The sequence below is a fragment of the Staurois parvus genome, unplaced genomic scaffold (genome assembly GCF_062004578.1).
Source record: "Staurois parvus isolate SC_StPar_1 unplaced genomic scaffold, SC_StPar_1.0 ptg000595l, whole genome shotgun sequence".
Taxonomy (NCBI): Eukaryota; Metazoa; Chordata; class Amphibia; order Anura; family Ranidae; genus Staurois; species Staurois parvus.
In genome coordinates this window covers 965,234-981,948 of record NW_028318391.1, presented here as the reverse complement: position 1 = coordinate 981,948, position 16,715 = coordinate 965,234, and the positions used below count along the sequence as shown (strand labels likewise).

Sequence of the window (16,715 nt, the reverse complement as noted above, 5' to 3'; positions counted from 1 at the left end):
GCGGGGTCCGGGGAGAGCGGATATAGTGAATGCGGGGTCCGGGGAGAGCGGATATAGTGAATGCGGGGTCCGGGGAGAGCGGATATAGTGAATGCGGGGTCCGGGGAGAGCGGATATAGTGAATGCGGGGTCCGGGGAGACCGGATATAGTGAATGCGGGGTCCTGGGAGAGCGGATATAGTGAATGCGGGGTCCGGGGAGACCGGATATAGTGAATGCGGGGTCCGGGGAGACCGGATATAGTGAATGCGGGGTCCGGGGAGACCGGATATAGTGAATGCGGGGTCCGGGGAGACCGGATATAGTGAATGCGGGGTCCTGGGAGAGCGGATATAGTGAATGCGGGGTCCGGGGAGAGCGGATATAGTGAATGCGGGGTCCGGGGAGAGCGGATATAGTGAATGCGGGGTCCTGGGAGAGCGGATATAGTGAATGCGGGGTCCGGGGAGAGCGGATATAGTGAATGCGGGGTCCTGGGAGAGCGGATATAGTGAATGCGGGGTTAAGTAAACCTTAAGGCAGTCGTAGTAAGAGGGCTAAGACTACCACGTCTACTGGGTGACAACGCTGCTGTGCGATTTCACGGCAGGAGGAACAGAGTTGTCACCCTGCTACATAAGTTGAACAATAAAGGATCTACTGGCAGAATCAAAGGGTAATAAAACTATAGTACAGGCGGACTCTGAAAACCAGCAATGTGTTAATACTGGTAGTACTCGGGTCGTTGGTTCGAATCCCAACCACAGCACCACCTGCCTGGCAAAAAATTCTGTTTTACTCTATTCTATTCTCTTATTTTCTATTCTGTTCTGATCTGTTTTACTCTGTTCTTTTCTATTGTTTTTTAATTTTCTATTCTATTGTATTCTTTCTCTTATTTTCTATTCTATTGGAGTTTGCATGTTCTCCCTGTGTCTGCGTGGGTTTCCTCCGGGTACTCCGGTTTCCTCCCACACTCCAAAGACATGCTGGTAGGTTAATTGGCTCCTGTCTAAATTGGCCCTAATATGTGTATGTATGAATGTAGGTTAAGGACTTTAGATTGTACGCTCCTCGGGGGCGGGGACTGATGTGAATGTACAATGTATATGTAAAGCGCTGCCTAAATTGACAGCACTATATAAGTACCTGGAAAAAAAAAAATCTTCCCAATGATGGGGAACAATTTCTTCCAATGACCCCACTGATGGGACACAATTCCTCTCACTGAAACCAACAAAGGGGGCAGCACAGGGGCAGTACCTGAAATAAATAAATACTAATGACGGAAAAGGAACATTCTTCGTATGGTTCCAATGCTTGAAACAGCAAGCACGCCTGACACCTTAGATTGTACGCTCCTCGGGGGCGGGGCCTGATGTGAACGTACAATATATATGTAAGGCGCTGCGTGAATTGATGGAGCTATAGAAGTACCTGAAATAAAAAAAAATTCTTCCCAATGATGGTGCACAATTTTTTCCCAATGACCCCACTGATGGGACACAATTCCTCTCACTGACACCAACACAGGGGGCAGCACAGGGGCAGTACCTGATATAAATAAATACTAATGACGGAAAAGGAGCATTCTTCGTATGGTTCCAATACTCGAAACAGCAAGCACGCATGACAGCTTACATTGTACGCTCCTCGGGGGCGGGGCCTGATGTGAACGTACAATATATATGTAAGGCGCTGCGTAAATTGATAGCGCTATATAAGTACCTGAAAAAAATAAATGTCTTCCCAATGATGGGACACAATTTCTCCCAATGACCCCACTGATGGGACACAATTCCTCTCACTGACACCAACACAGGGGCAGCACCTGAAATAAATACTAATGACAGAAAAGGAGCATTCTTCGTATGGTTCCAATACTCGAAACAGTAAGCACGCCTAACATGAAAAAGAACTGTACTCCGCAGAGCGACTCATCACACGGGGGGGGGGGGAGGGTTGAGGGGGAGGGTGGGAGACATTAATGCTCCTCGGGGGCGGGGACTGATGTGAATGTACAATATATATGTAAAGCTCTGCGTAAATTAATGGCGCTATATAAGTTCCTGAAAAAAAAAATTCTTCCCAATGATGGGGCACAATTTCTCCCAATGACCCCACTATTGGGACACAATTCCTCTCACTGACACCAACACAGGGGGCAGCACCTGAAATAAATACTAATGACAGAAAAAGGGGAATTCTTTGTATGGTTCCAATACTCGAAACAGTGAGCACGCCTGACATGAAGAAGAAGTGAACTCCCGGATAGACTCATCACACTGGGGGGGTTGGGGTGAGTGTGAGGGTGGGGGGGGGGGGGGGGGGGGGACATTTACTTGTACGCTTTGACAGCGGCGGCCATCAGCCACCACAAAGGAAAGGTTACCCTGCAGAGGGGCGCTGTGCCCATCACTGTCCGCTTCTCCACATACAACCCAGACAGACCGTTTCTTCCGCTGAAAGACATTACGGCGATAAGCCGCGCCCGGAGACGCCGGAAAACTTATCACCGACGTTTGCCCTTTAAGAAGAAATAAAAGGCGAAAGGGGAGGGAAGACTTTCTGTTATCGTCTTTTTATGTGCGGAGAGGAATAATTCCGGCCCGACATTTAAAGGGATGACAATGACATCGGCGCACGGAACGCTAATTGGCTTCTACGAGGGAGGCAGCGAGATGGCGTTCTCCGGAGGCGCGGACAGCCCGGGCTCCTGGAGGAGTGAATTATTAATACAGACGACGGTTTCACTACATCAGCCCAAAGAGCAGAATAACAAGTTTCTCTTTTCATGGGCCTGACAAGCGGCTGTCACCCGGACATCAGCCGGCGCCCATCACACCGACCTAACCTTTACCGGCCCGCTCCCCGCCGCCGCGCCGGAATTATACACGTCTAATAAGAGCTAAGTGATGTCCGATGGAGGAGGAAGAACAAAGCGTTGTGAAGGGTACATGGCGCAACTCAAAGTGAGGGATGGATGGGAGGGGGGGGACAAGGGGCTAAACTAACACCGCGGGAGATGGGAACAGAAAGGCTCTGACAAGGGCGGGGAAACTTTTCTTTAGGTTTACTTCTGTACTTAGAGGTTAAAGCTGAACTCCGGAAAAAAATAAGCAGCATGGGGGATGGGTGTGGCTCTTTGCTTGTCCTTAACTGGTCCTTGAATTACTATTTCTCCTACTGACACCAACAATAGGGCACTATTCCTCTCACTGACACCAACAATAGGGCACTATTCCTCTCACTGACACCATCAATAGGGCACTATTCCTCCCACTGATACCAACAATGGGGCACTACTCCTTCCACTGGCACAACAATGGGGCACTATTACTTCCACTGACACCAAGAATGGGGCACTACTCCTTCCAATGACACCAACAATGGGGCGCCAATTTCTCCCATTGACACCAATGATGGGGCGCTATTCCTCCTATTACTACCAATGATGGGGCACTATTCCTGCCATTGACACCAATGGTAAGGTGCTATTCCTCCCACTGACACCAATGATGGGGCACTATTCCTGCCATTACCACCAATGATGGGGCACTATTCCTGCCACTGACACAAACAATGGTGCACTATGTTTTAGGTTTACCTCTGTGGTTGGAGGTTAAAGCTGAACTTTGAAAAAAATAAGCAGTATGGGGGATGGGTGTGGCCCTTTCCTTGCCTTTATCTGGTCCTTAAATCATTATTTCTCCTACTGACACCAACAATGGGGCAGGATTCCTTGACATCAATGAAGGGGTACGATTCCTCCCATTGACACCAATGAATGGGTACGATTCCTCCCATTGACACCAATGATGGGGTACGATTCCTCCCACTGACACCAATGATGGGGCACTATTCCTCATACTGATACCAATGATGGGGCACTATTCCTCCCATTGACACCAATGATGGGGCACTATTCCTCCTATTGACACCAATGATGGGGCACTATTCCTTCCACTGACACCAACAATGGGGCACTATTTTTTAGGTTTACGTCTGTGCTTAGAGGTAAAACCGATTATAAAGGTTCATTTTTTTTTTTTTGCAAAATAACAAATATGTTATACTTACCTGCTGTGTGTAGTGGTTTTGCACAGAGCAGCCCGGATCCTTCTCTTCTTGGGTCCCACACAGGCTCTCCTGGCTCCTCAAGCAGCTTGCTATGACTCCGATGATGGCGCACTATTCCTCCCATTGACACCAACAATGGGGAACTATTCCTCCCATTGAAGCCAAAAATCGGGCACTATTCCACCCATTGACACTAATGATGGGGCACTGTTCCTCCCACTGATAACAATGATGGGGCATTATTCCTCCCCCTGACACCAATGATGGGGCACTATTCCTCCCACTGGCACCAATGATGGGGCACTATTCCTCCCACTGGCACCAATGATGGGGCAATATTCCTCCCATTGACACCAATGATGGGGCACTATTCCTCCCATTGACACCAATGATGGGGCACTATTCCTCCCATTGACACCAATGATGGGGCACTATTCCTCCCACTGACACCAATGTTGGGGCACTATTCCTCCCACTGACACCAATGATGGGGCACTATTCCTCCCACTGATACCAATGATGGGGCACTATTCCTCCCACTGACACCAATGATGGGACACTATTCCTCCCACTGATACCAATGATGGGGCACTATTCCTCCCAGTGACACCAATGATGGGGCACTATTCCTCCCACTGACACCAATGATGGGGCACTATTCCTCCCACTGACACCAACAATGGAGCACTATTCCTCCCATTGAAGCCAACAATCGGGCACTATTCCTCCCATTGACACCAACGATGAGGCGCTATTCCTTCCATCTATTCCTCCCATTGACACCAACAACAGATCACAATTCCTTTCAATGACACCAATGATGGGGCATGATTCCTCCCTCTGACACCAATGATGGGGCACCATTCCTCCCCCTAATCACAAAGATGGCATTATTTACTGCCAACTGATGCCAGGACACTTTCTACTCTCACAGGGCACAGTCCTGCCTTCCTAACGTTTGAAGGACAGTAAAGTGGCCCTTTGTTTAAAGTTTGGAGATCCTTGTGTTATTAGATGATGACCACCCAAAGCGCTGCCCTAATGCCAACCCCCGCCCACTGACAGTTTGCATGTTAGCTGTCTGCTAAGGAGCCACCCATGTGTGCATGCTCCTGGCTGGTACCGGGTGCTTCCATAGACGCCCAACGTCTGGTCCAGGGGTAGGCAACCTGAGAGCCACATGACTGCAAGTTCCATCATGCCTCTGCAAGTCACAGCTGTAACTGTCACTTTTGTATTCTTTGCATTGCCTCATGGGAAATGTAGTTCCAGAACAGCTAGAGAGCCGCAGGTTGCCTACCCCTGGCCTGGTCAAACCAAGCAATTCCTACTGCCCAACTGACATTTTTAGCTGGCTCCTAGATTCACAGCAAATTTGTCGCACCCTGCGTTAGTGGACCTCGGACATTGAAGGAAGTCATCAAGCGTCTTCTGCAGTCTGCGCCCCCATCCCTTCAAGGCGCGATCAGAAGGGGGAACCCAGCAGTCACATGACCGTGGATAAGGGGCCCGATGAAAGTATTTTGCATAGGATGAAAATGGGGTGAAATCCTTATCGATGGCGCCAGGTGTTTCTGTATCGCTTTTACATCACACACACATTCATTCTTCCGAAACGTTCGTTCGGCGGCAAATCGCACCAAACGTGCGGCCGATGTTACCGGAAACACAACGCTGCAGTAGCCAATAACTGAGCTGTATTCTGAACCATTGAGACGGATGAGCGGATGTCAGCGCACCTGCATGGGACCTTTGTCCGGTCAGCGACCATCGTCCATTGCTGCTGGTTGGTGGACACCTCGATGTAGTAACTGTAACTTCGATCGTCACAATCCCACAACAATAACCTGGAGAGCAGAGAGAACAGATCAGAACTCCAAGCAGGTATTAAAAAAAAAAACACCAACTGAACGGCATTTCTCTAGCTCTGTGAATTGTGTGTCATAAATAACGGTTTTGTTTTTTTTTGATAGAATGCCTCCAAGGGCGAATATACTTGGAAAAAAATAATTGGGGCGCCATCATCCAAAATGGATAGTATGTGGAAAAAACAATCCTCACACTAAAACAAATGGACTCTCTCATGAGCCATTAACAACACAAATTTATAAAATGTATTCACACATTAATTACATGTATATGAATCTAGAATTAAAATCACATAAAATTAAAAAAAAAAACAAAATAAAAAAAACCAAACAAACAAGAACAAAACAAAAAAGCAAAAACAAAACAAAAACAAAAAAACAAACAACCCCCCCCACCCAAAAAACCCCCCAAACAAACAAGAACAAAAAAAAAAAAAAAAAAAGAAAAAAAAAAAAAGAAACAACCCCCCACCCAAAAAAACCTAAAACAAATAGGAACAAAAAAAAAAAAACAAAACAAAAAAACAAACCCCCCCCCCAAAAAAAAAAAAAAACCAGAACAAAACAAGTGCATTTGCATTTTTCGGCACCCTACCCACGCTGTCATTGGCTCCTGAATAGGTCAATCATTAAGTCCCGGCCAGCGGTTCATGGCCGGGACTCAGTGATTGGTGGAGAAGCTGACAAGGGAGAGATCTGAAAGTAAATGACACCGATCTCTCTCCTGTCAGCGGGGACATGCTTCTTTCTCTCTGCAAAGCACACCCCTAAGTAAAAACACAGTAAAAACAGTACACAGTTACAATAAACAACCCCCTCCCCCCCATATAAAAACAAAATAAAAAACTAAAAAACCCAAAACAAAGCAAAAAAACAAACAACACCCCCCCACACCAAAACCCCCCTCCCCCAAAACCTACCCCCGTCCCAAAAACAAACCAGAACAAAACAAATATAATTTACTTGCATTTTTTGCCGCCCTACCCACGCTGTCATTGGCTCCCGAATAAGTCAATCATTGGGTCCCGGCCAGCGGTTCATGGCCGGGACTCGGTGATTGGTGGAGAAGCTGACAGGGGAGAGATCTGAGTGTAAATGACACCGATCTCTCTCCTGTCAGCGGGGACATGCTGCTTTCCATCTCTCTGCAAAGCAAACCCTAGTAAAAACGCAGTAAAAACAGTACACAGTTACAATAACCCCCCCCCACACCCATATAAAAACAAAAAACAAAATAAAAAAACAAAAAAATCCAAAACAAATAAACCCCGCCACCCAATAAAACAAATACCCACCCCCTCCCCCAAAAACAAACAATACCCACCCCCTCCCCCCAAAAACAAACAAAACCCAACCCCCTCCCCAAAAACAAACAAAACCCCCCCCCTCCAAAAAAAAACCCAGAACAAAACAAATTCATTTGCATTTTTCTCCTCCCTAACCACGCTGTCATTGGCTCCCAAATAGATCAATCATTGGGTCCCGGCCAGCGATTCATGGCCGGGACTCGGTGATTGGCGGAGAAGCTGACAGGGGAGAGATCTGAGTGTAAACGACACCGAGCAAAAGTCAACATATATTTTAAAACAAAACCATAATAATTAATATACAAAAAAAATAAATTGAAAAATAGACACAATGATTATAATAGTACATTGGGATTAACCATTTAAAGACCCCCCCCCCCCCCCCCCATAGCAGATGTACTGCTGCAGGGCGGCCGAGCTATGCAAAATCACGTATAGATATGTGATTTTGCATTTTTCGCCACCCGCGACCCCGGAGCTGCACCGATTTCTAAAACTTCAGGTGCGACTTGCATAGACATCTGAATGAACAAACAAAACCAGCCCTCAAATCTTCATGCAGACTAAGAGAACTGAAACTGTCATTCGTAGAGGTGCAGCCCTTAACCACTTCATGTCCGGACACTTTCACCCCCTTCCAGTCCGGACACTTTCACCCCCTTCCAGTCCGCAAACTTTCACCCACTTCCAGTCGGCAAACTTTCACCCCCTTCCAGTGCGGACACTTTCACCCCCTTCCAGTGCGGACACTTTCACCCCCTTCCAGTGCGGACACTTTCACCCCCTTCCAGTCGGCAAACTTTCACCCCCTTCCAGTCCGGACACTTTCACCCCCTTCCAGTCCGGACACTTTCACCCCCTTCCAGTCCGGACACTTTCACCCCCTTCCAGTCCGGACACTTTCACCCCCTTCCAGTCCGGACACTTTCACCCCCTTCCAGTCCGGACACTTTCACCCCCTTCCAGTCCGGACACTTTCACCCCCTTCCAGTCCGGACACTTTCACCCCCTTCCAGTCCGGACACTTTCACCCCCTTCCAGTCCGGACACTTTCACCCCCTTCCAGTCCGGACACTTTCCCCCCCTTTCAGTCCGGACACTTTCCCCCCCTTTCAGTCCGGACACTTTCCCCCCCTTTCAGTCCGGACACTTTCCCCCCCTTTCAGTCCGGACACTTTCCCCCCCTTTCAGTCCGGACACTTTCCCCCCCTTTCAGTCCGGACACTTTCCCCCCCTTTCAGTCCGGACACTTTCCCCCCCTTTCAGTCCGGACACTTTCCCCCCCTTTCAGTCCGGACACTTTCCCCCCCTTCCAGTCCGGACACTTTCCCCCCCTTCCAGTCCGGACACTTTCCCCCCCTTCCAGTCCGGACACTTTCCCCCCCTTCCAGTCCGGACACTTTCCCCCCCTTCCAGTCCGGACACTTTCCCCCCCTTCCAGTCCGGACACTTTCCCCCCCTTCCAGTCCAGACACTTTCCCCCCCTTCCAGTCCGGACACTTTTCCCCCCCTTCCAGTCCGGACACTTTCCCCCCCTTCCAGTCCGGACACTTTTCCCCCCCTTCCAGTCCGGACACTTTCCCCCCCTTTCAGTCCGGACACTTTCCCACCCCCTTCCAGTCCGGACACTTTCCCACCCCCTTCCAGTCCGGACACTTTCCCACCCCCTTCCAGTCCGGACACTTTCCCCCCCTTTCAGTCCGGACACTTTCCCCCCCTTTCAGTCCGGACACTTTCCCCCCCTTTCAGTCCGGACACTTTCCCCCCCTTTCAGTCCGGACACTTTCCCCCCCTTCCAGTCCGGACACTTTTCCCCCCCTTCCAGTCCGGACACTTTTCCCCCCCTTCCAGTCCGGACACTTTTCCCCCCCTTCCAGTCCGGACACTTTCCCACCCCCTTCCAGTCCGGACACTTTCCCACCCCCTTCCAGTCCGGACACTTTCCCCCCCTTTCAGTCCGGACACTTTCCCCCCCTTTCAGTCCGGACACTTTCCCCCCCTTTCAGTCCGGACACTTTCCCCCCCTTCCAGTCCGGACACTTTTCCCCCCCTTCCAGTCCGGACACTTTTCCCCCCCTTCCAGTCCGGACACTTTTCCCCCCCTTCCAGTCCGGACACTTTTCCCCCCCTTCCAGTCCGGACACTTTTCCCCCCCTTCCAGTCCGGACACTTTCCCCCCCTTCCAGTCCGGACACTTTCCCCCCTTCCTGCCCAGGCCAATTTTCAGCTTTCAGCGCTATCACACTTTGAATGACAATTGTGCAGTCATTTTTTTGAGACAGACGAAGCTTTATTTTGGTAGTATTTATTCACCACTGGGATTTTATTTTTTTTGCTATGTAAATGAAAAATCCAAAAATTTTGAAAAAAGGTGTTTGGTCTTATAAAATTTTGCAAATAAATAAGGTTTCATCATAAATCTTGTCCAAAATGTATTCCATTATCTTTTTAGTAAAAAAAACAAAAACAAATTAGTTTATAACTAAAAATTATAATTTTTAAACATTTTTTTAAATTGATTTTTTTAAATATTATTTATGTTTTTTTTTTTTTTTTTTTTTTTAACATACTGTCACCCTAGCAGTACAGTGTCACCATGGTGACACCCTACTACACTTTGGGGGGTGATGAAGATTTTTTTTCACACTGATTGCTTTTACACACATAAAGGCTGTAAGAGGAATCATTTCTCCTTCTCTTTGGCTGCATTCTTGCAGCCATTGAGAACTACTGTATGAGCTGTGATTGGTCACAGCTTGTCACATGGTACAAGGCTGTTGTGAATAGCCCTGTACCATGTGACCTCTGTGATCATTCACAGATTTCACATGTAGTAAGCAATGATGTCAGAAGTGACATACTCTGCATGTGATCACTGATTGGCCAATCAGTGATCACATGATCAGGACCTCACACAGAGGTCCCGTACAGCGATTGGTGTTCCACTGTGTCCAGAGGACACAGCGGGCAGAGATCGCGGTGCTGCGCGCTCCCAGGGAGTGCGCACAGAGGGCGGGGAGGACGTTTATAAACAGCCACCTGACCCCGCACTGCCACCATCCGGCTGTTTATATACATGGGCCGGATGGGAAGTGGTTAAAGATCAGGAAATCTCGATACTGGTGAACAAAAGCAAAAACAGGGCGCACGCTCTTCGTGCATTAATGTAGTAAACCAAGAATGTATTATAAAGCATAAAAATGCATACAAACCAAAGGGGGGTAAAAAGAGACAAGAAGAGTCCATAATAACAGTCCAAAGTGACGACAGACCCTCAGTAGGGTATCCTAACGCGTTTCGGGAGACTCTGATGAAGGGAGTTCGTCTCCCGAAACGCGTTAGCTTACCCTACTGAGGGTCTGTCGTCACGACTGTTATTATGGACTCTTCTTGTCTGTTTATATCCCCCCTTTGGTTTGTATGCATTTTTATGCTTTATAATACATTCTTGGTTTACTACATTAATGCACAGACAGAGTGCGCCCTGTTTTTGCTTTTGCATAGATCCCTGTGTCTTGCAAACAGCAGATGTCTTGCAAGTCACACCGCAAGTCGGAATGACATTGGACTTCACTGGAAGTCGCACGATTTCAAAGTCGGGTCGGTGTGACCGGGGACTTAGTGCCACTGGATATGTCAGTGGCAGTTAGTCAGTTCCCCCCCCCCCCCCCCCCCTAGTGTCAGAATGCCTGCCGCAGTCCCCCTATAAGTCACCAATTGCCACAATTATTAGAATATTATTGTAACGGAACCGGACCCCGACTGCACTTGGGTACTTCCGTTAGAATACCGCTTCCCTGTCCAACACCAACCACAGACACCACAGCCAACCATACAAGACTAGGCGACACCAGTCTTGACGTAAACCAGGAAATAGACTACTTTATTTTAACACAGATACAAGATATATACACTCAAGGGAACAACCCCCCTCCCTGCATAATGACACATGGCGGGGCAATCTACATTTATTAACAAGAGACACACCAGCAGACAGTTCCATCAGGAGGGAGGGCTGCTGGAGACACCGCCCACTAAGCTAATACACATAATCAAATACATCCCATAATAGTTTTCTCCCAACCAAGACACACAATAGAACAATGGGATGCAACCACATGGCATTAAACAATCCACAACCCCCCACCTCAATATTAGGACAGATCACCCTGTACCCCTAACAGGCACAGGGTGACTTACACATAGTAGGGATATGGGGACCTGAGACAGGGGTCTCCCCACCTCTCCAAAGGGAGCCGTGTTCCATGGGCCCCCCACCCAAAGTGACTCCCGTCACAATTATAAAAAAATATAATAAATAAAAATCCCAGTATACACTCAGATGCTATAAACCAATCAATATACACCTATTGAGATTATTTTTTTTTTTCCAAAGACGTAGCAGAATCCATTTTGGCCTAAATGGATGAAGGAAGTTTATTTTTTGAATTTTTTTTTTATTGGATATGTTTTATAGCAAAAAAAGTAAAAAATGGATATTTTTTTTTTTCAAAATTGTCAGTATTTTTTTTGTTTACAGCGTAAAAAATAAAAAACTGCAGAGGGGATGAAATCTACTAACCGACCAGCCTGCAAGCAAACCGAATTGTCCTGTCTGACAGTAGGGGAAAAAAAGGGGGGTTTTAGTTTGTGCACATTTGCGAATACATGCGTAAGCTGCAAAGCCTCTTCTCGGCCCCCCGATATTCTGAAGTTCTTAACTCTACAAATTTTGAAAGCCCCCTCATAGTAGAGGCACATGTGTTTAATGCAGGGGTGGGCAACTGTGGCCCTCCAGCTGTTGTAGAACTACAAGTCCCAGGAGGCATTGCAAAACTGACAGTTACAAGCATGACTCCCAAAGGCAGAGGCATGATGGGACTTGTAGTTCACCAAAAGCTGGAGGGCCACAGTTTCCCACCCCTGATTTAACGGATACACTGAGGGCAGGTAGACCTGAGGGAGCCCACCCCTCCATTAAGGCACAGGAGCGCACTGGACACACAACATGTAGCACAATGCCAGCCAGGGTGTCCACAGCGCCCCCCCACCAACAAGACAACAGCGCATCAGTGATATCACTGGAAGAAACACCACTACAAAGCTCCTCACCCACTCAGACCTCCCCAGTACAAAGTTCTTCCTTCAACCCTGACCCGCCCATCCCATTACAAAAGCGCATCAACCCCCCCACCCCACCTCAATACAGAGCACCCCAACTCCCCAGTACAGAGCTCTTCCACCCACCCCCAGCTACTTGCCCAGCCTTCAGTGAAAGAGGAGCGGCTGCCAAGGAAGCTGGGCTGTCCTGCTCTGTGCAAGTGCACATGGCAGTTACTCCTCCTGCGCGGAGGACGCGGAGCCACTTGTAAACACAGAAACCGACACAGGAAGTGGCTTCTGCTTCTAGTACAAGTGACAGCAGGGAGAACAGGGCTAGTGCCAGAGGTGGTGGAACCGATTACAACTCCAGAATAAAAAAAGCCCCACTGACAGGAGTGACACTGCAGTCACTCCTGTCAGAGCAAGGAAGAAGGAAGCTGCTGAAGCTGTCAGTGGCAGCTACTCCACCTGCGCAGAGGACGCAGAAGCCAACACAGAAAGCGGCTTCTGCTTTGAGAACAAGTGACAACAGGGAGAACAGGGCTAGTGCCAGAGGTGGTGGTATCGAGTACAACTCTGCTCCGAAATAAAAAAAATAGCCCCGCTGAGAGGAGTGACTCTGCAGTCACTCCTGTCAGAGCAAGGAAGAAGGAAGCTGCTGAAGATGTCAGTGGCAAGGAAGAAGGAAGCTGCTGAAGATGTCAGTGGCAGTTACTCCTCCTGCGCAAAGGATGCAGAAGCCAACACAGAAAGCGGCTTCTGCTTTGAGAACAAGTGACAGCAGGGAGAACAGGGCTAGTGCCAGAGGTGGTGGTATCGAGTACAACTCTGCTCTGGAATAAAAAAAAGCCCCGCTGACAGGAGTGACACTGCAGTCACTCCTATCAGAGCAAGGAAGAAGGAAGCTGCTAAAGCTGTCAGTGGCAGTTACCCCTCCTGCGCAGAGGACGCAGAAACCGACACAGGAAGCGGCTTCTGCTTTTAGAACAAGTGACAGCAGGGAGAACAGGCTAGTGCTAGAGGTGGTGCTACCGAGTACAACTCTGCTCCAGAAAAAAAAAAAAGCCCCGCTGACAGGAGTGGCACTGCAGTCACTCCTGTCAGAGCAAGGAAGAAGGAAGCTGCTGAAGCTGTCAGTGGCAGTTACCCCTCCTGCGCAGAGGACGCAGAAACCGACACAGGAAGCGGCTTCTGCTTTTAGAACAAGTGACAGCAGGGAGAACAGGGCTAGTGCTAGAGGTGGTGCTACCGAGTACAACTCTGCTCCAGAAAAAAAAAAAAAGCCCCGCTGACAGGAGTGACACTGCAGTCACTCCTGTCAGAGCAAGGAAGAAGGAAGCTGCTGAAGCTGTCAGTGGCAGTTACTCCTCCTGCGCAGAGGACGCAGAAGCCGACACAGAAAGCGGCTTCTGCTTTTAGAACAAGTGACAGCAGGGAGAACAGGGCTAGTGCCAGAGGTGGTGGTACCGAGTACAACTCTGCAATCACTCCTGTCAGAGCAAGGAAGAAGGAAGCTACTGAAGCTGTCAGTGTGCCCCCCCCCCTGCTCTAAGCCTGGGGCATGTCCCCCTTTCGCCCCCTTGTCTCAGCCCTTGCAAGTGGATGTAAACGGGCTTGCATCTGTTTATATTGACTTACCTCCATCCAGAAGTAGAAAAATAAATTAAAAAAAAGAAGGACTGCGCCTTTTTTGGTTCTTCGGACCCAAACGTGACGGGTCAGCGATTGCCTGATGTAAATGGACGCAGGATTTTTACTTTTTTTTGTGTATTTGGTCACCCGTAGATCAAACACAGGTCCAGAAAGGGCCGTTGTCAAAATGCAGAGAGATCCCGAATGGACACGGAAGTGACAGCCGTCTCCGGTTCAGTAGGTGATCTGTTCACGGACCGCCTGATGAATGGGCCAGAGAGGTCCCGTGTGAATGGACTGCAGGACTCGTCTATATTTTGTTTTGAAACACTTCGAATGAATTCAGCGGATTTAAACTGAAAGTTCGGTTACACTTAAGAACTTGTATACGAGTTTATTAATTGGATTTATGTAGAAAAGACTCCTGGGACGTCTGCGCTCAGCAATGGATTATAAACAAGCGTTCACAAAGCCTTCAATGTAAAACAAGCTTTTAAAATTTGTCGAAATGTTTGCTCCCCGTATGAAACAAGAACCGTTATTAACAGTAACAACTCGCACCCTTCAAGTGATTCCAAAAAGTCTTTTTTTTTTTTAATTTTAATGATGTACACTATATTGCCAAAAGTATCGGGCCGCCTGCCTTTCCACGCACTTTAACCACTTCATGTCCGGACACTTTCCCCCCCTTCCAGTCCAGACACTTTCCCCCCCTTTCCAGTCCAGACACTTTCCCCCCCTTTCCAGTCCGGACACTTTCCCCCCCTTCCAGTCCAGACGCTTTCCCCCCCTTCCAGTCCAGACGCTTTCCCCCCCCTTCCAGTCCAGACGCTCCCCCCCCCCTTCCAGTCCAGACGCTTTCCCCCCCTTCCAGTCCAGACGCTTTCCCCCCCCTTCCAGTCCAGACGCTTTCCCCCCCCTTCCAGTCCAGACGCTTTCCCCCCCCTTCCAGTCCAGACGCTTTCCCCCCCCTTCCAGTCCAGACGCTTTCCCCCCCCCTTCCAGTCCAGACGCTTTCCCCCCCTTCCAGTCCAGACGCTTCCCCCCCCCTTCCAGTCCAGACGCTTTCCCCCCCCTTCCAGTCCAGACGCTTTCCCCCCCCTTCCAGTCCAGACGCTTTCCCCCCCTTCCAGTCCAGACACTTTCCCCCCCTTCCAGTCCAGACACTTTCCCCCCCTTCCAGTCCAGACACTTTCACCCCCCTTCCAGTCCGGACACTTTCACCCCCCTTCCAGTCTGGACACTTTCACCCCCCTCCAGTTCAGACACTTTCCCCCCCTTCCAGTCCGGACACTTTCCCCCCTTTCCAGTCCGGACACTTTTACCCCCCTTCCAGTCCAGACACTTTCACCCCCCTTCCAGTCCGGACACTTTCACCCCTCTTCCAGTCCGGACACTTTCACCCCCCTTCCAGTCTGGACACTTTCACCCCCCTCCAGTTCAGACACTTTCCCCCCCTTCCAGTCCGGACACTTTCACCCCCTTCCAGTCCGGACACGACACTTTCCCCCCCCCCTTCCAGTTCGGACACTTTCCCCCCTTCCAGTTCGGACACTTTCCCCTTCTTCCAGTCCGGACACTTTCCCCCCCTTCCAGTCCGGACACTTTCCCCCCCTTCCAGTCCGGACACTTTCACCCCCCTTCCAGTCCGGACACTTTCACCCCCCTTCCAGTCCGGACACAACACTTCCCCCCCCCCCCCCCCCTTCCAGTCCGGACACTTTCCCCCCCCCCCCTTCCAGTCCGGACACTTTCCCCCCCCCCCCTTCCAGTCCGGACACTTTCCCCCCCCTTCCAGTCCGGACACTTTCCCCCCCCTTCCAGTCTGGACATTTTCCCCCTCCTTCCAGTCTGGACATTTTCCCCCTCCTTCCAGTCCAGACACTTTCACCCCCTTCCAGTCCAGACACTTTCACCCCCTTCCAGTCCGGACACTTTCACCCCCTTCCAGTCCGGACACTTTCACCCCCTTCCAGTCCGGACACTTTCACCCCCTTCCAGTCCGGACACTTTCACCCCCTCCCCCCCAGGCCAATTTTCAGCTTTCAGCGCTATCACACTTTGAATGACAATTGCGCGATCATGCAACACTGTACCCAGATGAATTTTTTAGCATTTTTTTTTTAAAGCTTTATTTTGGTGGTATTTATTCACCGCTGGGATTTTTATTTGTTTTGCTATATAAATGAAAATGTCCAAAATTTGTTTTAAAAAGTGTTTTTCTCATAACATTTTGCAAATAAATAATCTTTCTTCATAAATCTTGGCCAAATTTTATGCAGTTATCTTTTTAGTAAAAAAAATAACCCAAATTAGTTTATAACCAAAAATTATAATTTTTCAATTTTTTTTTTACATTTTTATTTTATTTTTTTATATTATTATTATTATTATTATTATTATTATTTTTTACATACTGTCACCCTAGCAGTACAGTGTCACCATACTGACACTGTACTACTTGTGGGGGGTGATGAAGATTTTTTTATTTTTTACACTGATTGCTTTTACACCCATAAAGACTGTAAGAGGAATCATTTCTCCTTCTCTCTGGCTGCATTCTTGCAGCCATTGAGAAATACTGTGAGAGCTGTGATTGGTCACAGCTTGTCACATGGTACAAGGCTGTTGTGAATAGCCCTGTACCATGTGATCTCGGTGATCATTCACAGATTTCACTTGTAGTAAGCAATGATGTCAGAAGTGACATCTTGCTTACTACTATTCATTTGATCACTGATTGGCC

The 16,715-nt window shown here is 48.8% G+C and overlaps 1 protein-coding gene across 2 annotated transcripts in view; it reads right to left on the bottom strand.

Annotated features, from left to right (window-relative positions):
- The window catches only part of BTBD9 (BTB domain containing 9), a 312,168-nt gene that overhangs the window by 62,376 nt on the left and 233,077 nt on the right, over positions 1-16,715 (bottom strand). For both annotated transcript variants that reach the window (XM_089692566.1, XM_089692565.1), the window contains exon 9: positions 5,799-5,906. In XM_089692566.1, the coding sequence (XP_089548692.1) occupies positions 5,799-5,906 (108 nt within the window). The remainder of the gene's footprint in view (positions 1-5,798; positions 5,907-16,715) is intronic.